The sequence below is a fragment of the Alternaria novae-zelandiae genome (assembly GCF_023758075.1).
Source record: "Alternaria novae-zelandiae strain BMP 2774 chromosome Unknown scaffold_14, whole genome shotgun sequence".
Taxonomy (NCBI): domain Eukaryota; kingdom Fungi; phylum Ascomycota; class Dothideomycetes; order Pleosporales; family Pleosporaceae; genus Alternaria; species Alternaria novae-zelandiae.
The window spans coordinates 489,323-513,060 of NW_026056974.1; the positions used below are offsets into that span (position 1 = coordinate 489,323).

At 53.0% G+C, this 23,738-nt stretch overlaps 7 protein-coding genes across 7 annotated transcripts; 5 read left to right on the plus strand and 2 right to left on the minus strand.

Moving 5' to 3' along the window:
- Positions 1 to 172: 172 nt before the first annotated feature.
- On the minus strand, positions 173 to 2,833 carry J4E88_007024 (uncharacterized protein; the record flags this gene model as incomplete). The annotated part of the gene is made up of 3 exons (XM_049400645.1): positions 173 to 2,493; positions 2,540 to 2,617; positions 2,668 to 2,833. 3 exons carry the CDS (start codon positions 2,831 to 2,833, stop codon positions 173 to 175), a joined length of 2,565 nt encoding a protein of 854 aa, XP_049253593.1.
- Positions 2,834 to 3,254: 421 nt separating this feature from the next.
- Positions 3,255 to 5,410, plus strand: J4E88_007025 (uncharacterized protein; the record flags this gene model as incomplete). Its single annotated transcript, XM_049400646.1, has 2 exons — positions 3,255 to 4,047; positions 4,098 to 5,410. 2 exons carry the CDS (start codon positions 3,255 to 3,257, stop codon positions 5,408 to 5,410), a joined length of 2,106 nt encoding a protein of 701 aa, XP_049253594.1.
- Positions 5,411 to 5,982: 572 nt separating this feature from the next.
- On the minus strand, positions 5,983 to 8,941 carry J4E88_007026 (uncharacterized protein; the record flags this gene model as incomplete). The annotated part of the gene is made up of 6 exons (XM_049400647.1): positions 5,983 to 6,120; positions 6,171 to 7,540; positions 7,600 to 7,900; positions 7,950 to 8,311; positions 8,359 to 8,836; positions 8,891 to 8,941. The coding sequence occupies 6 exons, from the start codon at positions 8,939 to 8,941 to the stop codon at positions 5,983 to 5,985; spliced, it is 2,700 nt and encodes an 899-aa protein (XP_049253595.1).
- Positions 8,942 to 10,658: 1,717 nt separating this feature from the next.
- Positions 10,659 to 11,756, plus strand: J4E88_007027 (uncharacterized protein; the record flags this gene model as incomplete). The annotated part of the gene is made up of 2 exons (XM_049400648.1): positions 10,659 to 11,197; positions 11,315 to 11,756. The coding sequence occupies 2 exons, from the start codon at positions 10,659 to 10,661 to the stop codon at positions 11,754 to 11,756; spliced, it is 981 nt and encodes a 326-aa protein (XP_049253596.1).
- A 1,290-nt stretch (positions 11,757 to 13,046) lies between these two features.
- On the plus strand, positions 13,047 to 13,760 carry UBC12 (NEDD8-conjugating protein ubc12; the record flags this gene model as incomplete). The annotated part of the gene is made up of 4 exons (XM_049400649.1): positions 13,047 to 13,067; positions 13,126 to 13,213; positions 13,269 to 13,558; positions 13,608 to 13,760. The coding sequence occupies 4 exons, from the start codon at positions 13,047 to 13,049 to the stop codon at positions 13,758 to 13,760; spliced, it is 552 nt and encodes a 183-aa protein (XP_049253597.1).
- Positions 13,761 to 14,520: 760 nt separating this feature from the next.
- Positions 14,521 to 15,823, plus strand: ILV2_2 (Acetolactate synthase, mitochondrial; the record flags this gene model as incomplete). Its single annotated transcript, XM_049400650.1, has 3 exons — positions 14,521 to 14,722; positions 14,772 to 15,079; positions 15,128 to 15,823. 3 exons carry the CDS (start codon positions 14,521 to 14,523, stop codon positions 15,821 to 15,823), a joined length of 1,206 nt encoding a protein of 401 aa, XP_049253598.1.
- A 2,978-nt stretch (positions 15,824 to 18,801) lies between these two features.
- J4E88_007030 (uncharacterized protein) lies at positions 18,802 to 23,724 on the plus strand (the record flags this gene model as incomplete). Its single annotated transcript, XM_049400651.1, has 3 exons — positions 18,802 to 22,218; positions 22,270 to 23,231; positions 23,283 to 23,724. The coding sequence occupies 3 exons, from the start codon at positions 18,802 to 18,804 to the stop codon at positions 23,722 to 23,724; spliced, it is 4,821 nt and encodes a 1,606-aa protein (XP_049253599.1).
- Between the last annotated feature and the right edge of the window lie 14 nt (positions 23,725 to 23,738).

The following is a 23,738-nucleotide window of genomic DNA, read 5'->3' on the forward strand; positions in this document are numbered from 1 at the left end:
CTCTACCAACGTACCCATCCGGCTATGACCAGTTGGGATAGCGCGAAACATCGTGGGATCCAACGATCTAGCAGCTGGTCATAGCCAGATACGTATGTTGGCAGAGATAGACGTACCTATCAGACTACACCACATCTCCCACACTCACCGTCTTAACTATACCCATCCCACCTCACTGCCACCGAAACGCATCCCCCGGAATAAAGAAATTCGCATCCTCAAACGTGATAACGCGGTCCATATCCAGGAAATGACTGTCCATGAACGCATCCGATAGATTAAGCAGGGACTGGTCTTGAGTGCTGTGCTGGTTCCCCGCCGTGGCAGTATTACCGTACGGAGCGAGCGATGGACCAGATACCGGGACTCCGTTTCCGGGCTGTTGATATTGCTGTAAAGGGGTATGGCTCGGGTAAGTAGCTGATATTTGCGGCGATGCGTATATGGGAGGTGGCGGCTGCCCCGATGGTGATATCGCGTGTGCGCTTGGGAGCCGCGGGTGGTGTTGCTCGTAGTTGCTGGGCGAGGGCATGGTTGTGTTCCGGGTTATGTCTGGAGGCGGGATGCGGCGTGGACTTAGGGTTGAGTGTGAACTTGTGAAGCTGTTGGTACGTCCGTGGCTCCTCATCAAAGAACGTTCATGCGCAAGGCTTCTGGAACGCGCTTGTGGTGTTGCTGCGTAGGTTGGACTGGCGTAATTTTGTGGGTCGAGCGTCAGGCCGTTGTGGTCGTAAAAGTCGAAGCGGAAGTTTGCGTCGTTTTGACAGGCTTCGAGGAGTCGTTGGAGGTGGTTCGCGTATATTCCTGCTTGATTGTTTGGTTTCGCGTCGTCTGTGTTCTTTCCCTTCCATCTTGCGGCCATTTCCTCGAGGTTGTGTATCAGGCGGTGGAATTCTGATCGTAGAGGTTTGCGGGTGGCTTGATGTTCGAAGAGTAATGCTTTTGCTGCAATGAAGGCGCAGAATGAGAACTGGACGTTGACAAAGGGTATGGGCGTATGGGTGAGAAATTTGTCGACGATGTTTGAAGTTTCTACGGCGGCGAGCTCGCAGGTTTGGGCACTGCATTCTTTTGGTAGTGCAACGAAGTCGTTCCATCCGCGAGGTGGGTATCCGATTGGGTGATGCAGTAATATCATCGAGGTGTTATGTGTGATATGTGCTAGAGTCAGGTTAGGATCCATGTCGACCACAGTCCTGTCTGACGAGATATTGGAGTCCTTCCACCTGGGTGGCAAGAAGATCTTCCACTGAACAAGTCTCAGGTCTAGCTCCTTGAAGCGTGTCAGCCAACTGACTGCATGTTCCTTGTCTTGCCAGTTGATCCTTTGTTGGAGGAAGAATGTCGTCACTTGACTCAAGCTCTCGGTTGCTTCGACACAGTATGCGAATGCGCCTAGCTTTGAAGCATCGATGTAGCCGTTGGCGGAATTGGGGCTGGCACCTGGAGGCAAGTGGTCAACTCCTGGGTCTTCTTCGTTGTATTGCGCGGGCACGTTTGCTAGTGAGCGCCCAATGCGAGCGGCGGCCTTGTTCCAGATACCAAAGTAGGGTGTGGTTACCGGCTCTTCTCTGGTGAAGAAACCGCCGTCTGCCGGTAACCGACGGTGCACGTCATCTGCTGTGAGACTGGTGTTCCATCCTGTAGACACCGAACAATATCGATCGAGCAGAAATATGATCCAGAATAATCTCCGTCGCTCTTCCAACTCCGTCCAGTCGTTTGAGGGCTTCACCAACCGCACAGGCGTCATAAGTGATCCCGACTGCGACGTTGATGGCTCAAGAGTAAGTTGGAGGTAGTCTATAGTCCTCGTGAGCGACCCGATCAGCGGCCACGCTCTTTGTGTTTGACCGTCATTTAGAAGATCAAAGACTAGGAAGATGAGGGCCTGCAAGCTTTCTATGGTGACATTGCGCATCGCATGCGTTTCCACAATCATCCGAGAGACCCTCGTCTGCTGAAGGATCTGATCATTGTCCAAGTACAGTACGTTGGGGTCCATGTGTCGCAAAGCAACGGCGACCAGAGCATGAAGGACCAACACATGTCCTGGATCCTGGCAACCTTGGCGCACTCGCGTTTGGAGTCTCGCCTTATGGATATATGGGATCCAATGATGGAATGAGATGCAGAAGAAGTCTGCAACCTTCTCGAGCAGTGGTTGAGATGGCAAGTGCTGCGCGATATCAACATCTTCAAAGGGGAAAAGCCAACTCTCGGCAATTGGCATCTCGAATCTTCTTTTCAGCGGATTGGACACGCCGTTCTCTTCTTCGGAAGCTCTGGAGCTATCCTCTGCGTTTTGGTGGTTGTGGCTATAATCGGGAGTAGGCGCGACGTACGGCGCGTGTTCCTCAACATGAGGTGCGCGTTCTTTTACAGCACTGGGGCTTTCATGCGCGACGGCATGATCATTCGCCGTGGTATCATCGTCTCTATACCGTGGCCGGATGTTTCCCGCATCATCTAGCAGTATCCTCTCCAGAAAGGCTATGGGGCGTAAGATTGAGTTCATTGCAGAAGGAGCATCACTTACCGACGCGGCGGGTCAACGCCTCAACAGCTCCAGGCTTAAGGCCAGGTTTGTTCTTTGGCTGATAAACACATTCAGAGGCTATGGCACATTAGCGACGCGAAATAGCGCCAATTGACAGAATAACTCACACAGCCTCAAGCAATGCGAGCACGAGGGTGTCTCGCGCGAGCATCGCAGCTTGCGTTGCTTGCAGCTAACGCACGCGGGCGTGTCACCGCCCACCGAGACGGGACCGTCGTCCTCGCCTGCCTGGCTACCATTGCCAACCGAGTAATTGGTCCACCCAGCCGACATCAGCACGACATCGCAAAAGCGCTGATCAAGAAGAAGCAAATGTGGAGGATGCAGCGAGCGGCGGGCATCGGGATAAATCGATAATTACTCCACACGCGGGCCCCGCGCGGTCTAACCCTCCTTTCGGCTGATCACCATCACTCCACCCCGGAAGCCACCCGATTCCATCAATACGGGCCGGGAGCCTATGGCGATACGCGGTATCGATGTATCTTTCGGATGCGCTACCTATTGAAGCTTGGATGCGAAGAGGCACACGTCTTTTGCATCCACTGGTGCCGCCCAGGACAGGTCACACCATGAAACCACCAGACTCACGAGACTATGGAACATACAGAACTGCGAATGCATGGCCTTCATTTGAAAGAACCATCAGGTTTTGGGTCACGCGTCAAATACTCTTGATAACGCCCAGCCCACCATGCCTCCGCTAGACGGCTTCTCAAACAACCCGTTCAAGACCCACGCCGACTTCAAAACCGCATCAATAGCACTCCTTCGCGCACTGAAGCCATATCAATCACCCCATGGCGCCCGAATCAAACTCCCATTATCAACTGGCACCCATTTCGACGATGTCGCCGCCCAGCTTGAAGGCTACGCCCGGCCGCTATGGGCAGTCGGCGCGCTGATGCACTCGAACATTGTGTCTAAAGACGAGTACGAAGAGCTCATCAAACCATACGCCATAGGCCTGGCCAATGGCACCAACCCCCATCACGAAGAGTACTGGGGCCCAGTCGTACTACGCGATCAACGAATGGTGGAAATGGAGATCATCTCGTTCGCGCTACTATCGGCTCCAGAGACCATGTTCCATTCGCAGTCTGAAGAGGCGAAGAGGAATATCACGGAGTGGCTGGGGACTATCAATGGCAAAGACTTCCCCACGACAAATTGGCTGTGGTTCCGCGTCATGACTCACCTAGCGTTGATCAAAGTATGCGGCGTACCCAAAGAGCATGTTCTCGATGCGATGAAAGCGGATTTGGATCTCATGGAGCAGTTCTACCGAGGGGACGGCTGGGCAGCAGATGGTATCTGGAGCGATGAGGGACGACAAGCAGATTACTATTCCGGCAGCTTTGCGATCCAATTCTCGCAACTCATATATGCGAAGATGGCACAGGATCTGGATCCAGAGCGGTGCGAAAGGTTTCGGAGTAGAGCGAAGGAATTTGCAGTGTCGTTCTGGCGGTACTTCGACACCAATGGTATGTTGAATACCCACCGCAGACACCTAACACTAACCAACGTACCCTAGGTGCCGCTATACCCTTTGGCCGCAGTCTAACATACCGTTTCGCATTCGCTGGATTCTGGTCCGCCGTCAGTTTCGCCGAGCTCGACCTCCCGGAACCACTCAACGACTGGGGCGTGATCAAAGGACTTTTGCTCCGGCACTTCCGCTGGTGGAGCAAGAAAGACGACATGTTCAACATCGACGGTACTCTGACAATCGGCTTTACCTACCCCAACATGTACATGAGCGAGGACTACAACAGCCCGCAATCCCCTTACTGGGCTATGAAATCTTTCCTCGCGCTAGGACTGCGGGAAGACCACCCGTTCTGGACTGCGGAGGAGAAGCCTTTACCCAGTACGGAAGTGGCAGTTATGCCAGTTATACCAGCTATGCATATCCTCTGCAACCAGCCAAACCACCATTTTCTCCTTTCCATGGGCCAATTCTGTCCTTGGCCCCTCAAAGCCACAGAAGCCAAATACGGAAAATACGCTTACTCATCGCACTTTGGTTTCAGTGTGCCTACTGGTACGCTGATACAGCAAATCGCACCAGACAGTACACTAGCAGTGAGTAAAGACGGTGGCGAGACATGGCGGGTACCATGGAAGGTCACAAACCATCGCTTTGCTACTGCGCAACTGATGCGCAACGACGAATTCATAGAGGACATACCGTACTTGACGAGCACATGGAAGCCCTGGGCCGACGCCGATATCACGGTGCAAACACACATCGTAGCTCCTTGCTCGCGCTGGCCAGATTGGTACCTCCGCTGGCACCGCATCACTAATACCGGGTCTGGTACAGTTAATATGCAGGCCGTCCAAGCTGGCTTTGCGATTCAAGGCCGCGGCGATGAATACGGTGAAGTCTTACCAATACACGCACATAGCTCTGAGTTCTCCATCCAAGCAAGCCAAAATAACGCATCTTTCCCGCAAGGCACGGTAACAACTCTGAACACAACACTCATCTGCTCCAACGCCGGCGCCAGCGGCATCGCTGCCCTCAATTCACACAGCACCGATCATCCAGCGACAAAAATGTTTGCGGAAGTCCTGAAACCGGATGCGAATACGAATTTGATGTGGCAGCGCACACTCATTCCCACGATCAGGAATGAATTGGGTATACCGCCAAGCACGACAGGGCAGCCGTCTTCGGAATTTGGTAGTGCAGTATTTGCCCTAGCTAGGACGAATGATAGTGAGGAGCGATACGCGGGGTTGAGTTATAGTGAGTTGTGGGGGGATGTACCAGTACTGGATACTGGGAGAGAGAAGGAGAAGGAGGAGGAGGAGGGGGGATGGTATGTTAAGCTCGAATAGACATGCGACAGGCTAGCAAATGCATATGGTTTTGTCTATGATCAGTTAGCTGGGCAGGACATAGAGACGTTGTGTGATTTGCCATTCAAACCCTAGTCACAGCCTTTGCCGACAAAGTATGAGTAATGGGAGAGTCGAAGGCTAAACTTTGGGGCGTAGGTCTGAGCAGCACATGAGCATGTGCCACACGCAAACAATTTTTGAAACATATTCTAGTATTCAATCTAGCAAAAAAAGACCCGCAAGCCAAGCTAATCGTGCAAATGTGATAATCGGTATATCTTCCTCCATTCCCCAATCCGATTCAAATAGGCGCCCAGACATTTCAAAAGGTTGTCCGTTATAGCTAGAGAACACACAGATAGTACAAGCAGGTCATGATCTTGCCAATCCGCACCACGTATGTGCAGAAGGTGATGTTTTTGTACATGACAAAGAGTCATAGAAAGACCACGTATAGCCTCCTTAGCTTGCGCTGAGGTCCAAGACACCGGGTAACGCCAACATGATTGATTAGCAAAAGGTGGCTGCTATGCCGCGAAGGATGAGTTGTTGAGTGATTTTTGGTGTTTCTACCTCTTCCTCACGCAGAAGAAGAGACCAGTGCGACCAAGGAACCACAAGCATCCGGCGAAACGGACAATGGCGAGCGCAGCGGTAGCCCAAAGAAGGGCCTGGAAGAAATGCGCGGTTCTGCCGGAGGCGCTTGACTGTGACTGAGTTAGTAAAATGATCGAGACAAGAACTTCAAGTAACTTACAGAGAAACCGAAGCGGTCAAAGTTGTCCTGGGTGATGACAACAGCAAGTGTGGCGTTTGAACCAATCCAGGCTGTGCACAAATGGGTACGGAAAGACTTGTAAGAGTCCTCCAGTGTCTTCTCGTCGCTCTCGACAGGTGGTACGTAAGGAGCGAGAGCACGCTTGACGGTTGCCTCGAACTGGCTGTCAATGTCGGCTTGTGGTAGGTCCGGCTCCTCGATAACGTTGTGCTTGCCGTCAGCTCCCTTCTCGGTCTTCGCTGAGGGAAGCGCATCTGCCTTGTCGGAACCCTTGGTACCCCAGGAAACATCGTGCCAGTTGGAGAAGGCGTAGACGTTGAGGATGTTGACGTAGGAGGACATGATAAGCAGATACTGAGGGAACGAGGTGAACATGTGCCATGGGTCCATGTAGAGGAACGAGGCGACGTAGTAGAGACCGAAGGTAGCCGCAAGAGCGATAATGATAATACCGACACCGCTCGACGAGAAGAAGGACGAGGCGAATGCTTCCGGCGATGAAGTGTCGAGTTTCTGCGAGGACGGGTTCGTGAAAGCCTGAACAACGAGGTAGATGGACAGGATGACAATGTAGAACTGGATGAGACCGAAGACGCAGAAGGAGACCAGGTAAGACCACTTGGAACCCTTTGGACGATTACCAAAGGCCAAAATGAACTGTAGGACAAGGAATGCGAGGTAGAGATAGGTGACGATGACGTTGAAGATGGGCGTGACAGTGTTTCCGAAGGGCCAGGCGTCTCGGGTATCGGTTTTGGTGCCGACAAGACTCATGATAACGACGGTAGTAAGCCAGAAGGAAGCCAGGGAGAACCAGGCCATGATGGTCTGGAAGACGTTGTACAGCATTTGAATGTGCAGGAAGAACATGCGGACGAGGTTGTGGCCACTCTTGTACATGCGGCCGAAATGGAGCAGGGAGTAGATACCGGCAGCGAAAGAACCGTTCAACCAACGACGACGCTGACCGATGAATTCGGCAGCACCCTCAGGCACATCGGTTTCACCCTTGGAGGCCTTGATGTAGGTGAGATGCCACTTGGATCCAGCCTTGGCGACAAGCTCGAAACACAGAATACGATCTTCGGCCAAGAACATGTTCTTCTTGAAAATGTTCATGCCCTCGATACCCTTCTTTCCGAGGATCTTGGCGAGCGTGTGGTCACCGTGGAAGTACTGCTCGAGCGGTCGGCCCATGATAGCACGGTACCGGTAGGCCGAGAAAGCACCAGGCAACACAGAGACGTATCCGAAGGAGGATTCCAGCGGCTTGTCGAGAATGTTACTGATCTTGTACTCGAAGTTTTGGGCGGCTACCAGCGGGTTGAGGAGGTTCTTCCAGCCCTTGCCTGCCAGGTTTGTTAGCCCTCCATATCTTCACTTTTTATTTGAGTCCGGAGCAACTTACCCAACATAGCGTGAATCTCACCACAAGCACCACCGAGATCCTTGTCGTTGTAGAAACCTTCCCAGAGGGCGAGAAGGGACTTGGGACCGGGCTTTGTACCAGCATCGAGCAGAATGCAGACTTCGGGGTTCAGAATGCGACCGATAGCAGTGAAGAGCCATCTATGGGAGTTGATCTTCTTGCTGTTCTTCTGCTTCAAGCAGAACATCATCTGGACAGGGGGAAGTGTGCTGGCGCTGTCATCGTGGGGTCGAATGAGCTGCTGGTTGGGCGTAACGGAAAGTTGCGTGGTGTATTCGAACTGAGTTGTTAGCGAATTACATGTACACTAGAATTTGATCAATACTTACGATGTGAGCAACGGTCTCGTTTCCGTCAATGTCCTTCTTCATGACACCGTCCTGGTAAATACCGACGGTGGCGAGCAGATCGAGAGTACCCTTGTCGCAGGGGTCGATACCGTCGAAAACCAAGCACACGACAATCTTCTGCCAGGCCGGACCGCCCTTGTTCCAGAACTCGGACTTCTTCAGGTTGACAATGTCGCGGATGTTCTGCATGACACCGTGCAGAGTACGGGCGGTGAGAACCTTGTCTTCGTTGTAGTAGGTAATGGCAATGAGCAGCTCGGTGTGGCGGTTGTACATGGCCGGACGCAGATTGTAACCGTTCTTGAGGGTGAAGTCGTTGGGGTCGCATGTCGCAGCAGTGTCTAGCGGCTGTCAGACCTGAAGGGGAAATACAGAACGTGGGACTTACAGCGCATGTGGGTGAACTCCTCGCTACCGCTCTCGAGGTCATTGCGGTACTTGGCCTGGATGGCGTTCTGGATGGCAGAGGGGACGGGGTAGTCGGCACTCAGAACGGAACCCTGGACAAGCTTGACCTTACGGGTCATACCACGCTTGAGGCCACCGGCGGCACCTCCGCCGGGCTGCTGTCGCTGCCTCCATGCTTCGGTCGAGCTGGTCTCGCTCCTCTGGTATGGTGATGGGGCCCGCTGGGGAGCACCGAAGTCGCCCTGCGCATCGTAGCCACCTGACGCCGAGTAGGAAGTGCCAGCATGGGCCTCGCCGGGGTATTGTGTTGGCCTGTCGGTCGCGTAGGACTCGGTCAAGCTGTAGGTGGAGTGCGGGCGGACCTCAGGGTTGCCGTAGAAAGGGTCCGGGTGGGCGCCGGTAGGGTTCTCGTGCAGCAGCGAGCGGCCTACTTCCTCCTCATCGTGGGTGCGGTCGTACTGCGGACGCTGTCAGTATGTCGTGCCTTCCTCCACATTATCAGGGGCGCCTACGCCGGTATTCGGGTCTCCAAGGTTATAACCTTGGTTATTGTTGTACGCCATGACGTGCTGCAGTCCACGGGCCGGCGCTGCAGATGGCGGAGTTGAAGGGAAAAAGGAATAGGCGGTAGGGGTATAAACGGTTGAGATGTCAGAAAGGCGGCAGCGCACAACTTGGGGTGTCGCTTGATAAAGGTGGATGGAATGTCTGGGGCGCTTCAGGGCTGAGAAAGCTGAAGGGACGCGCGCTATACCCCTTGTGGTGGGATGGGGGAAGGTGCGCTAGGAAAACCGCCGTCTCTGAAACACGGCTTAGCCAGCTTCTATTCGTCGTCGCCGTGTAAGCTGCGCGTTTCGGATGCAGCTGGGCACTCCTTTAACAAGAATGCATTCGTGGAGACGCTTCAAGAACGGGCGATCGCTCCTACTTGAATTCGACGGCAACCGCAAAACCTGCTGGCGGTGAAGCACACGACCGAAGCACATGAAGTCTCCGTCGTCTGTCAGTGTGGCGCTAGCCGGCCACGACCTGCTAAAATTAGACAGGCCCTGGCCGCTTGCTTGCTCAGCCTCACCAAAGTCTACCAACATCGCTATTGCCGGCATACTATGATACTGTCATGTAGACTGCCTGACTCGCCCTGCGCAGACTACTCCTACGACGTGCATACAACGCCCGTTGCCGTCGAGTGGCTGAAATGCTCAAAATGTCCTTCTGCACGGCTGCGCGTCTCTGTCTCAAGCTAGGGGTTGCACGGCCGACGTCAGCCAGCTTTCAAGGTTGCTCCGCAGGCGGATCCACTCAGAGAGATCTCCTAGTTCTCTGCAAAGGGTTGCATGCATTGCTACTGTAACCCAGCCTACCGACCTGTATACGAACCTGTAGTCGGAGCGATTGATTTCTAAATAGGGCCGTTCCCATGCCACCACTACAAACCTTGCCACGTCGTTTTTGCCTGCCGTTTTGCCAGCGTTATTGCAGTGCTGCGTTTGGCTGCCGGGTTCGCGTGATGGCGGTGCGGTGACAGGGTCCAGGCCTGTGGTGAGTCTCCTATCCGTCGCTGTGGGCCGCCGTTGGAAAGTTGTTCCTGGACCCAGGACCCTTCATCTCTGCTGGGTCTCACATCTCAACCGCCACATACTCGATCTCGCTGACAGCTTGGCATCGGCGTCGGTACCACATGTGTTCTGAGACGACGTCGAAAGTCAGATCTTCCACCACGACCCTTGGTTAAATATAAGCCTGCGTTATTCAAGTTCCTGAATATGTGCACAACAAGATGCATAGAACACGCTGGCCTATGCTGAGCAACAGTCTGCGCAGCTCCCCCGAGTCATCACATCACGTGCTACAGCCATTTCTTACATCCATGATACCTCCAGGTCTGGGGAATTCCTTCCAATCCAGGTAGCGACATATACACATCTCCCTCAAATCCCTTCTTTTGGCAGCGAAGATGGTGAACGCTCCTGCCTTTTTGCACCTTATCGCGCGGGGAGCAGCAGGCCGCACCTTCCGTCACCAGCGCCTCAACAAAACGAAAACTTGTATTCTTCATGTGCATCCACACCACTCGTGTAGTCTTCCTCATGCTCGAAAAACAACACCTTATTACTTAACCCGCTTGGCTGGCGTCATACCCACTGCTACTGCCCCGCATCGCAATACTAGTCGCGATAGTTGTAACTACAACAATTGTACATCTTGTTCGCTAACCACCTACGAAGCTCTACACAGTTCCTCTTCGACCCGCATATCCACTCAGCGGTACGAGCCGTCATGGCCTCAGCCGCACCGTTAGTGGATCTGCCCAAATCCAAGTCTGGCGCTTCACCACCATCCACGGCGACCACATCTCCAATAGCCGAAGGTCACGACAATACAGCTCAATGGCAAACACCTGAAAACCCGAACTTTGTGCACCCTGATCACGCAATACCGTCACCAAGCTATCCTAGCGCGGAGAATCTCATCATCGTTTGCTGCCACGCCATCTTCCTTCCGAATGCAGATGAGCCCAACTTCCCACTGTGTAGCCCTCACTACGAGCCGCATTGGTTGCTAGCGCCTTTCCAAAAATCAGACGAAGCGACAGGCAAGCCAGGCGAGCATGAGACGTTCTTGGCACATATCAAAGCTGGCATTGATGCCTTGACTGTCGGAACAGACGCAGAGCATCCTCCTTCAAGCATTCTTATCCTCAGTGGCGGGGCTACTAAACGAGCGGAGTCTCTGAAAACCGAGGCACGCTCATACTACCATGCAGCGCTCGCAGAAGAGTTAGCAGAAGGTCACAAGGGTGGGGGACGAACCCATAGGTGAGCACCCAGTATACTTGTCGCGATTCTAAGATTCCTCATATGAGGACGCCGATGAATGAACCAAAAGCAAATAGCAAGGCTTACTTTGAGACCATTTTCTGACCATATACACAGACTATACAATAAGGGATACATATTACTAGAGGAACAAGCGACCGATTCATTTCAGAATCTGCTGTTCAGCATCCTCCTTTTCAGGAAAGCTACCGGCAACTATCCGAAACAAATTCGGGTAATCACGCATGCTTTCAAGTCGAAGCGGTTCCTCGAACTGCATGCTCCAACTATTCGATGGCCGAAAGAGCGTATCCTGGTGCAGGGCATAGATCCCCCGATGGCGAATGACGCATTACAGAGCACCCTTCGTGGGGAAGAAGAGAACGGATATGCAGCGTGGGAGAATGACCCTATGGGTACCGGAGATCTTTTAGGTGGGAAGAGACAGCTACGCGGATGGGACGCTAGCAAAGCAGCTAAGCACTTCAAAGATTTGGAAGACAGTGTCAAGGAGTTGTTTCAAGGCACAGTATCCGACGAGCTGCCATGGATAAGCTAGACCAAGAATTGCTAGGACTTGCCTACTATCTAATGTGTTAATATGTCACCGAAGCTCCTTGTTCGGCCGTCCACAAAGCACCACATCTTCTCCCAGCGGGATCCATCTCGTTTTAGTCAATCTTGTGACGGGCAGGCGTTCTGAGCCACCATCCGGACAGACCTGTACACCACCTCTTCCTAGCCACGTAGGAGCAATCGTAACGATTACCGAGTCGAGTAGAGAATAAGCTGGACCGGGTCCTAATAGATCGTTGATGACAAAACCGCCACCTTCAATCATTACGCTCTTTATACCTCGGTGCGCCAAAGCATCGAGAATGATATGCCACGTCGAACCAGCTGCAGCAATGTCCTCCGGAGACCGGACCAGATAATCGCCACCTACGCTCTCAAGTATCTTTCGTTGATAGCTGGACGGCTCCACGCTGGTCACAATATAAGGTGCCTTCCCCTTACCATCCTTAGCTAATCTCATCACCTTGCTCTCTTCGCTAAACTGCCAGCGCCCGCGAGGATCAACGACGACTGGTCTAGGCTGTCCAACAAGTCCCTCTCCACCATAGCCACCTACGCCCTCGATTCGGCAGTTTAGTGATGGATTGTCGGCAATGGCTGTTCCGACTCCGATCAAAATAGCATCGTGTCTTGATCTTAGGAAATGGGTCATAGCCTTAGATTGCGGGCCAGATAGTGCTGTCTGCACACCGGGTGCGATGGCTAATTGGCTGTCGAGAGAAGTAGCGAAGGTTAATGTGACGAAGGGCTTAGAAACGTGTTGGTGAGCTCGGGGCGATGTAGACGAATCATGAGGTAGGTAGCCTTCTATGTGCTGGCTATCAGAAGCTGGGAAGTGTAACGCGTCTCGTACTGGAGCTGCCATGGCTGCTGCGACTATGTTTTGACTGTACGTGCGAGTGTCGTGAGTCTGTAGATGGGAGGCTGAGAACCATGGGTGACTAAGCCGTAAAGTGGGCATCACCGAGAAACCATGGTTGGACCCCACGTCGCAGCACGGACGCCCGAGGATCGTGGCAGCCTGCCCAACTCATCTCCCAAGGTTCACTCTCACGTATAATATCTCTAGCCCTTCTTTCGTTTGGCGTTCGTACTTTCGCAGGCCCTCGCACTCGCCGCCTTCTCTACTAGCCTCTCCCTATCACCCAACCGCCACCTAGTCCCCTACCTCTCGCCGTTTGCCCCGCGACCCTCACGCGCGCGCATTCCAGCACACCAACGCGATTATATCTATACAGGCAATAGCCCGGACGCCGCATACAATACCGCCAAGATGATGAAAATATGGTCTATGGTAGGTCTTTGGAAGTCTTGTGTCGCGTGGTAATGCAAGACGGCTAACGATCGTGTAGAAGAAACAGCAGCAGCAGGATGAGGCTGCACAAGCTGCCTCAAGCAAGAAGAAGAAGGTCACCCCAGCCCAGTTGCGAACTCAAAAAGGTACTTCCATTTCTCGACCCCATACCATATCCCTCGCAAAGCTAACGCGACACAGATCTCGAGGAACTATCTCTCGGCACAACGATGAAGACGCACTTCCCTAACCCCGACGATATCCTCAACTTCGAACTCACAATCGACCCTGACGAGGGAATGTACAAAGGTGGACGCTTCAGATTCGACTTCAAGATCAACCAGAACTTTCCCCACGATCCGCCAAAAGTCAAGTGCACACAGAAGATCTACCACCCGAACATCGATCTTGAGGGAAACGTCTGCCTGAACATTCTGCGAGAGGACTGGAAACCAGTATTGAACTTGAATGCGGTTGTTGTTGGTCTACAGGTACGTTACAGGGTTGCAAGATGTGGAATGGCATGCTGACAGATCACAGTTTCTCTTCCTCGAGCCGAACGCGTCGGACCCGCTGAACAAAGAGGCTGCCGAAGACCTCAAGCAGAACCGAGAGGGCTTCAAGCGCAACGTGCGCGCATCGCTCGGCGGCGGCACAGTCAAGGGACAGAACTTCGATCGCGTGCTCAAATGAGCTTCCTCGCATAGGATCAGAACAACACAAGCTCACGCAGCAATCCTTCGAAATGCCCACCCACGGACGGGTGCATTACCATGGCATGACATGACATCGAGCCACGGGCTCACTACAGCACAGGGTTGATGCATAGGAGAAGGTCGGAGGTGAACATGTCAATACATTAGCGACTGCATGTATGGTCTGGCGCATCACGTAGAGGGTGCATGGGTATCATACGGGTGCAAGATAGTATTCCAAGATCTCATACAATATGACTGCACATTTGCGCACAAAAATGGTTTTACCCGTTTGTGAGTTTTCACTGTGACTGCGATGTTTGCTTGAAGATTGCGTCACCGCCATGCTGAATCTGTGTCCGTCTACCCAGGCTGTCAGAGCTACACGCAAACCGTACTGCGCAACGTTACCTCGTAGTAAATAGGCCCGCAGAGAGTACGGTCAATCTCACCAAGTCATCAGCCGCCACGCACTATCCACTATGACTGGGTCCAGCGATGCCTCATATCATCAGAACCGCTCTCGGAGACACGCATTCCTCCCCGACGACCCTCCGGCCCCCCTGCTAGCACTCTGACGGCGTGCGGTGATTGGCCGAGGACGCGAACGGTCGGTCTGGGGCAGCGATAATCGGCCTGGTCCAAGCTCCCCAACTCGAAATTCTGGGTGGGTTGACGATCGAGCCCAGCGTGTTTAAAAGCCCATATCCCCGCCAAACAATTCTGACCCCAAGATACCCCTTTCACACACATTCACAATGGCTTCAAGACCTGTTACCCGCGCTCTGCGCCAAACCGCCCGCCAATTGGCTTCCACTCCCGCTCAGAAGCGCACTTTCGTGTCTGCTCTGAGTGCTGGTGCTAAGAAGGCTGCTCCCCGCGCGGCTGTCACAAGCCAGTTCCAGCAGACCCGTGGTGTCAAGACCATTGACTTTGCCGGAACCAAGGAGACTGTCTACGGTAAGTTTGGTCATTCTCGACGCATCTGGATCAAGCTGACAACAAACAGAGCGTGATGACTGGCCAAAGGAGAAGCTTCTTGAGTACTTCAAGAACGACACCATGGCCATGATTGGTTACGGATCCCAGGGTCACGGCCAGGGTCTTAACATGCGCGACAACGGCCTGAACGTCATTGTCGGTGTACGGAAGAACGGTGCTTCGTGGAAGGAAGCCGAGGCCGATGGCTGGGTTCCCGGAAAGAACCTGTTCGACATCGACGAGGCTATTGGCAAGGCCACCATTGTCATGAACCTCCTCTCAGATGCCGCTCAGTCTGAGACCTGGCCCGCCATCAAGCCCCAGCTCAAGGGCAAGGTAAGCAATGCTCATTAATTCGACAAGAGTTGAAACTAACAAACCCAGACTCTCTACTTCTCCCACGGTTTCTCCCCCGTCTTCAAGGACCTCACCAAGGTCGAAGTCCCCACCGACATCGACGTCATCCTCGTCGCCCCCAAGGGCTCCGGCCGCACTGTCCGCACCCTCTTCCGCGAGGGCCGCGGTATCAACTCGTCCATCGCCGTCTACCAAGACGTTACTGGCAAGGCCAAGGAGAAGGCCGTCGCCCTCGGTGTTGCCGTCGGTTCCGGATACATGTACGAGACCACCTTTGAGAAGGAGGTCTACTCCGACCTGTACGGCGAGCGTGGCTGCCTGATGGGCGGAATCCACGGCATGTTCCTCGCGCAATACGAGGTCCTCCGTGAGCGCGGCCACAGCCCCTCCGAGGCCTTCAACGAGACCGTCGAGGAGGCCACCCAGTCTCTGTACCCCTTGATCGGCGCCAACGGCATGGACTACATGTACGCTGCGTGCTCCACCACCGCCCGCCGCGGTGCCATCGACTGGAGCAAGCGCTTCAAGGCCGCCCTCAAGCCCGTCTTCGACGACCTCTACACCTCGGTCGAGAACGGCAGCGAGACCAAGCGCTCCCTCGAGTACAACAGCCAGCCTGACTACCGTGAGAAGTACAACCAGGAGCTCAAGGAGATTGACGACCTCGAGATCTGGCGCGCTGGAAAGGCTGTCCGCTCCCTCCGCCCTGAGAACGCCAAGTAGATTGTGCGTTCGAGGAGAGGTTGAGCTTGGATAGTAGGGAAGGTGAAAATGTGTAGATAATGTCATGTCTTTTGTTACGATTAGGGATGTTATGGCGTCAAGCGCTGGGTTTGTCATGGGCGCTGTTATAGCTGCATTGGCGGCGGTCAACAAAATAACCTTGGAAGAGAGAAGGAAGGGATAGCGCAAAAGCGAATGAATACCTTTCCATGACAATGACTGTTCTATCTCATGCATTCTCGTGTGATGTGTAGCCTGGACTGAAGATGTTCTATCTCGTCAGAGACATCTCAAAATTAAGTGTATCCATCAATGCATCCAATTCATCCCAGATATCCGCCATACTACCCCTTCTTTACCCCAATCTAACTTTCCCCTTCCCTACCCTATCCTATTATGCTCCTCTTACTACACGCTCTCCCACCCACTCCTGTTCGAAACCGGCGGCGCTAACCTCGTAAAAGCCTTGGACCGTGCGTATGTCGTCCAAAGCCTCCCTTCCAAGTCCAGAAGTAGTCCTGGTTTGGGTCTTTGTGCTGAAGATGCAGGGGTGCTGCATCTGAGGGATGATGTTGATGTCGATGAAGGTGAGGAAGGGGGTGGGGTCGGTGATGGGGATGGGTATGAAGTTGATGAAGTCGTAGATTGATGTGAGCCTGTTGTTGATGTTGAGGCGGATGTGGATGTGGATGAGGTTGAAGTTCGGCGAGCCATCTTGATCCTTTCGATGTGTTTTGCAGGGTCGTTAAGGACTGTGTTGAAGTTTGGGGTTTGGTAGGGTTGCGCCGGTGTGTACATGGCCACGGATCGTGCTGGTATAGGTTTGGGGTGGTAGGTTTTGCGAAGGTGTGTTCGTCGAGATAGCACTTGATAGGATGGTAGTCGTCCCGAATGTAGATTAGTCGTTGATCTTTACGCAAGACTCAAGTCGTAGGCTATACGAGGGATGAAGAACACTGAGATTAAATTTTATCTTTCGATATTTATTAACCCCAATGACTCAGTCACCATATTCAGTGTGAGCTGAACTATGGTCTGAGGTGGTGAATTTGGTGTATGTGGGTTTAGCGTACCATGGTTCATTTACAACCACCTCCTGCCCAAGTCCAAACGCCCTATCACCACTCTTTGAACCTAGCGTTCATATCCCATTTGAATACAGTTGTCCTCCAGCTTCCCCAGCCGACGTCGAATGTGAACTGGCTGCGTACTCTACGGTAGCCTGGTTCCTCTGGTTCTGTGTCGTTTACGGCGGGTTCTACGGTGGGTTGTGCGATAGGCCGTTCAATAACTTCCCAATCCTCGCTGATGTTTGTCTCGTCTCCATTTTTGGCATCGTGGCTTGATTTCGATGGTCTCGCATCAGGCGCTGATACAGCCTGTTAGCCAAGGACGAGTAGTGGATCTGTCGGAGGGGGTGCACACTGTGTTCTTTACTGTCTGGACGGGATCCAAGTATGGGCTTACCGCCTATGCTTACACTGTAAGACCATGATGATTCGCGATGGTTAATGCCGCCTGTCTGTGCCATGTTGCGATAATGACTGTTTCGGAAACAGATACCCGTTGATGCGCTATAGGAATGATATTGGCAAAAAGGCCTTTCAAGATTGTGGCGATTCACAACGGTGTTGGACTGTCGAGTGCTCTATTTTTCCTATAATTAAGTCTGCTGACAACCATGATGGTTGCCTGATCTGGCTGCGCCACGTCTTGATACTGCGGGGTGCTGAAAGAGGGAAGGATCTGTGTAGAACTCCCGGAAGTGACGGCGTCCTCAAGGATGCGGAGGGCTGCAGTCTCCGATCAAATCACATCAAGGCTCTCGGTTTGACTTTGGGCCTGGAACGATGCTTCTACATACAAAGTAGCATTCCCGGTATTCATCCGAATTGGTGAAATGGGAGTTGCTGACAAAAGTGCTGTTCCCTACGTTATGTTGGAGAGTGACATAGAGATCAGGTTGAAGTTGAACAGTCTCCTGTTTTTACGAGTAAATTTCATAGTGCACAGCCCGTCGCGACATCGTATTGTCCTTCGATAGGCTTGTCTTCGTCTTCTGAACTTCTTCAAAAGGAGAATGAACTCAAGAGGGGAGGGGAGTGACAAGTCTGGAGTTGCAAGACCTGAACCATACCAAACAATACATTTCTACCTAGGTAGGTTGGCCAAACTTCGAAATGAGCAAAGCAGAAGGGTTCGCGAAATTGCAATGGATGAGTCGCGGCATGAAGACACGATAAGGAAAGTGGACATCTGCGTCGGTCGAAAGGGGAAGCGAGGCCAAGTGGCTGAGACAACAAGCACTGCTTGGCTTCTCCTGCCTGACGCAACGGCATATTGCTCCTCGGAACGCCCTCGCATCAAGCAAGACTTTAAAATTATCCATCAGTGCTCGGGCGCTGTAATATGCAGTGTACCCATGACCCAGGATAAAGCAGAAACAACAAGGAAGCGGGTATCGAACGCTTCGCGCGTTCGCATGCTTTTGACGCACCTGAACACATCCAACGCCCACGCACCAGCAACTCTCCGCACCCCGCGGGCACCTAGCGCCTCCACAAATCGCGTGGCGGATGTACCAGATCGTGCATCGATCAAGGAGGCGTCGAATCACTCTCGGGTTGGATGCGAGGCTAAACTCCGATTTACCGATCTGGGGATCTAACATCAACATGACATCACCACTTCAACATTGAACTATCGACGCGTCGCAAACATGAGGCACGCAACAAGTGCGTGCGCGCAGCGAAGCGCTCTAGTCGACTGTCACTGGAAACTATGTTATAGTACTGTCCCTCCGTTCGGATCCCCCACAACGCCCGCAACTTTCGCGGATAGTCCCTTGAGACCGTCGCAAACGGCTCTCTTTAGCCATTTTTGTTCACAGTTCATCATTGGATAGCGATCGTCCTTGTAGTAGTTTCGCAACGATTACTACTTTTCATTGGCCTTCCTAGGCTGCGGAGATTTTCGCGATGGCTTCCAACGAGGCAGGAACGCTCCGCGATTCCGATCAACAACACACACAAGACGCGTCGCAACAACAATCCCACGTTACTTCAGACGCGTTTGCCACGAATAATGAAACGAGTACACACAATACCTTCATCTCCAACGTCTTACACACCAGTAGCCGGAGCTACTACGGTGCAGAAGGCTCAGGGCTATTCTCAGCTTCAAGCAATTCCACCGCGGTACCATCGCCAGATGTTCGACCTTCCTCAGATGCCGCAATACAACATTCAGCTTCCGAACATGTGTCCAGCGATGAATCTGCAACTCAGACTATTCCAAGCAACGACTACCTGCAGAAGACGACATCGGGAGGCCCAGTCGAGGAGCATGTAGTTCTCCACGATGATTCGTCAGACTCAGAGCATGAAGCTGAGGTGCCGTCTGAGAAGCGCACCGAAACCGCCAAGAGGCCCGGCCTCCAGTCGAAGAACTCGAAACCCATGACCGAAGACGACCTGTTCCGCGCGCTGTCCAGGCGCAGAACGAGCCAGGCCAATGGCCTCAGCAAGACAAATACTAGTGCGACAGGACGAAGCCAAGAGGAAGAAGACGAGATCAACAAGCTCATGGGAAAGATGTTCGGACACACCAGGCAGGAAGCATCAGAAGAGGAGAAGACGAGACATCAAGGTGTCATCTTCAAACACTTGACGGTGAAGGGCATGGGTATTGGGGCGGCATTGCAGCCGAGTGTTGGAAGTCTTTTCCTAGACCCCGTGAGATTCTTCAAGAACCTACTCACCAAGGGGCCACGCAAGGCAGGCGGCAAGCCCCCAATCCGCACCCTTCTCGACGACTTTTCTGGTTGCATTAGACCTGGCGAGATGGTGCTTGTTCTCGGCAGACCTGGGGCAGGTTGCTCAACGTTCCTCAAGATGATCGGCAACCAACGATATGGCTACGAAGAGATCACAGGCGACGTCTCGTATGGCGGTACTGACGCAGACGAGATGGGCAAGAAGTACCGTTCGGAGGTGCTATATAACCCCGAAGAGGACCTCCACTATGCGACGCTGAAGGTCAAAGACACACTTAGGTTCGCTTTGAAGACAAGGACACCTGGCAAAGAGTCACGAAAGGAAGGCGAGTCGCGCAACGACTATGTCAACGAGTTCCTTCGTGTAGTCACCAAGCTTTTCTGGATTGAGCACACCCTGGGTACAAAGGTTGGCAACGAACTGATTCGTGGTGTGTCTGGTGGTGAGAAGAAGCGTGTTTCGATCGCGGAGGCCATGGTCACCAAGGCATCGGTACAGTCCTGGGACAACTCGACTAAAGGTCTCGATGCGAGCACCGCTCTCGAATACGTTCAGAGTCTGCGATCTCTTACGAACATGGCTCAAATCTCGACTGCTGTAGCGCTTTACCAGGCAGGCGAGTCTTTGTACGACCTTTTCGACAAGGTCCTTTTGATTCACGAAGGCCGCTGCTGTTACTTTGGGCCCACCGAGAAGGCCGCGGAGTATTTCAAGAATCTTGGCTTCGTCAAACCCGAGCGCTGGACCACCAGCGACTTCCTGACGTCCGTCACCGACGACCATGAGCGACAGATCAAGGAGGGCTGGGAAGATCGCATTCCTCGTACTGGCGCGGCCTTTGGAGAAGCATTTGCCAACAGCGAGCAAGCCAATGACAACCTGGCCGAGATCGATGAGTTCGACAAGGAGACCAAGAAGCAGGCTGAAGAACGTCACCAGGCACGAACTAAAGCTACCAAGAAGAAAAACTTCACCATCTCGTTCCCAGCTCAAGTCGTCGCCTGTACCGATCGCCAATTTCGCGTCATGGTGGGAGACCCGCAATCTCTTATTGGCAAATGGGGTGGCATTTTCTTCCAGGCCCTTATCGTCGGGTCCTTGTTCTACGACCTTCCAAACACAGCTCAAGGTGTGTTTCCCCGAGGTGGTGTAATCTTCTTCATGCTGCTTTTCAACGCCCTTCTCGCTCTCGCTGAGCTTACGTCTGCTTTCGAATCCCGACCCATTCTACTGAAGCACAAGACCTTCTCCTTCTATCGACCGGCTGCCTACGCTATTGCGCAGACTCTAATCGACATGCCCCTTGTCCTGGTTCAGGTGTTCATCTTCGACATTGTTGTATACTTCATGGCCAATTTGTCGCGGACAGCATCGCAATTCTTCATCTCACTCCTCTTCCTCTGGATCATCACGATGACCATGTATGCCTTCTTCCGAGCTATCGGTGCTTTAGTAGGGTCCTTGGACGTCGCAACTCGGATTACGGGTGTTGCAATCCAGGCGCTTGTCGTATATACTGGTTATTTGATCCCTCCGGCGAAGATGCATCCGTGGTTTTCTTGGCTACGATGGATCAACCCCATTCAATACGGCTTCGAAGGTCTCCTAGCGAACGAGTTCTACAACCTCGAGATCCAGTGTGTACCTCCGTTCATCGCGCCGCAAATTCCCGGTGCCCAGGAGCAATACCAATCTTGCGCTATTCAAGGCAACAGGCCTGGATCGCTTACAGTCGCCGGTCCTGATTACATCTCTGCAGCGTTCGGCTACAGCAGATCGCATCTCTGGCGCAACTTTGGCTTCATCTGTGCCTTCTTCCTCTTCTTTGTGGCGCTAACTGCTTTCGGTATGGAAATCCAGAAGCCCAATAAAGGCGGAGGAGCTGTCACTATCTACAAGCGTGGTCAAGTCCCCAAGACTGTTGAGAAAGAGATGGAGACCAAGACCCTACCCAAGGATGAGGAAGCTGGCAATGGCGAGCCGATCACCGAGAAACACTCCAGCGACAACGACGACTCCAACAAGACGGCTGAAGGGGTGGCAAAGAACGAGACAATCTTCACATTCCAAGACATTACCTACACCATCCCATACGAGAAGGGCGAGCGAACGTTACTTAAGGGCGTTCAGGGCTTCGTCCGACCCGGCAAGCTTACTGCGCTAATGGGTGCATCGGGTGCCGGTAAGACGACATTGCTAAACACGCTTGCCCAGCGCATCGACTTTGGCGTTGTTTGTGGAGACTTCCTGGTTGATGGAAAGCCACTTCCGCAATCCTTCCAGCGTTCGACCGGTTTCGCAGAGCAGATGGATGTACACGAATCTACAGCGACAGTACGCGAGGCACTTCAATTCTCGGCGCGGTTGAGGCAACCGAAGGAAGTACCCATCCAGGAGAAGTACGACTACGTCGAGAAGATTATCGATCTTCTTGAAATGCGTGACATTGCTGGTGCAGCTATCGGTACGGCTGGAAACGGACTCAACCAGGAACAGAGGAAGCGTCTTACTATCGGCGTGGAGCTTGCAAGCAAACCTGAACTGCTCATGTTTCTTGATGAACCTACTTCCGGCCTTGACTCCGGTGCTGCTTTCAACATTGTGCGCTTCCTGCGCAAGGTAAGTTCATAAACCTCGACAATATAAGATGACTCACTAACTTGACTATAGCTTGCGGACGCCGGTCAAGCCATTCTCTGCACAATCCATCAACCCAGCGCCGTCCTCTTCGAGCACTTTGACCAACTATTACTTCTTAAATCAGGCGGCCGTACAGTCTACTTCGGCGATCTAGGCCACGACTCCCAGAATCTCATCAAGTACCTCGAAGCCAACGGCGCCGACAAATGTCCCCCGCACACCAACCCTGCCGAATACATGTTGGAAGCTATTGGCGCCGGTAACCCAGATTACAAGGGCCAAGACTGGGGTGACACCTGGGAGAAGAGCTCAGAAAACGAGAAGCTCGGCAAGGAAATCCAGGATATCATCTCTAGCAGGCGCGATGCATCGAAAAACGACGAGGCACGTGACGACAGAGAATACGCCATGCCTTATCCTCAGCAATGGCTTACAGTCGTCAAACGAAGCTTCGTCGCTATCTGGCGGGATCCCCCCTACGTTCAAGGAATGGTCATGCTCCACATCATCACTGGGTTATTCAACGGTTTTACCTTCTGGAACCTCGGAAACAGCCAAATCGACATGCAATCCCGCCTCTTCTCTATCTTTATGACCCTGACCATCGCACCTCCCCTGATCCAGCAATTACAACCCCGCTTCCTCAGCGTGCGCGGTATCTACGAGTCTCGTGAAGGCAGTGCTAAGATCTACTCCTGGACCGCCATGGTTTGGGGTACGATACTCAGCGAGCTGCCTTACCGAATCATTGCTGGAACTATCTACTGGTGCTGCTGGTACTTCCCGCCTGGCTTCCCTCGCGACACGTATACAGCGGCCAGTGTGTGGCTCTTCGTCATGCTCTTCGAAGTCTTTTACCTGGGCTTTGGACAGGCTATTGCGTCTTTCTCTCCCAATGAGCTGCTCGCGTCGCTACTTGTGCCACTGTTCTTCACATTCATCGTATCCTTCTGCGGTGTGGTCGTGCCATATAACGCGCTACCCTCGTTCTGGTAAGTAATATCCACGAACTGGTATGACCCAGATACTAATCACGAGCGCAGGCAAAGCTGGATGTATTGGCTCACTCCATTCAAGTACCTGCTTGAAGGATTCCTTGCGCTACTCGTTCAAGGTCAAACCATCCGATGCGAGACTAAAGAAATGGCGATCTTTCCACCCCCACCTGGCCAAGACTGTCAGACGTACGCCGGCCAATTCGCGCAGCAAGCAGGGGGCTACGTCGAAGCCCAGCCGGACGGGAACTGTGGGTTCTGTCAGTACGCAACTGGAGAAGCCTTCCTGGCATCCTTCAACGTCTTCCCACAGTACATATGGCGTGACTTCGGCATTATGTGGGCGTATATTTTCTTCAACTTTTCCGTCGTCTTCATCTGCACGTGGCTGTACTTGGGCGGCCTACGCCAGATCAAATCTTTCTTCAGCCCGGCCGCGCGCAAACAAAAGAAAGAGGCAAAGCAAAAGCAGAGCGGTGATGCAGCTTGATACAGAGATTTCAA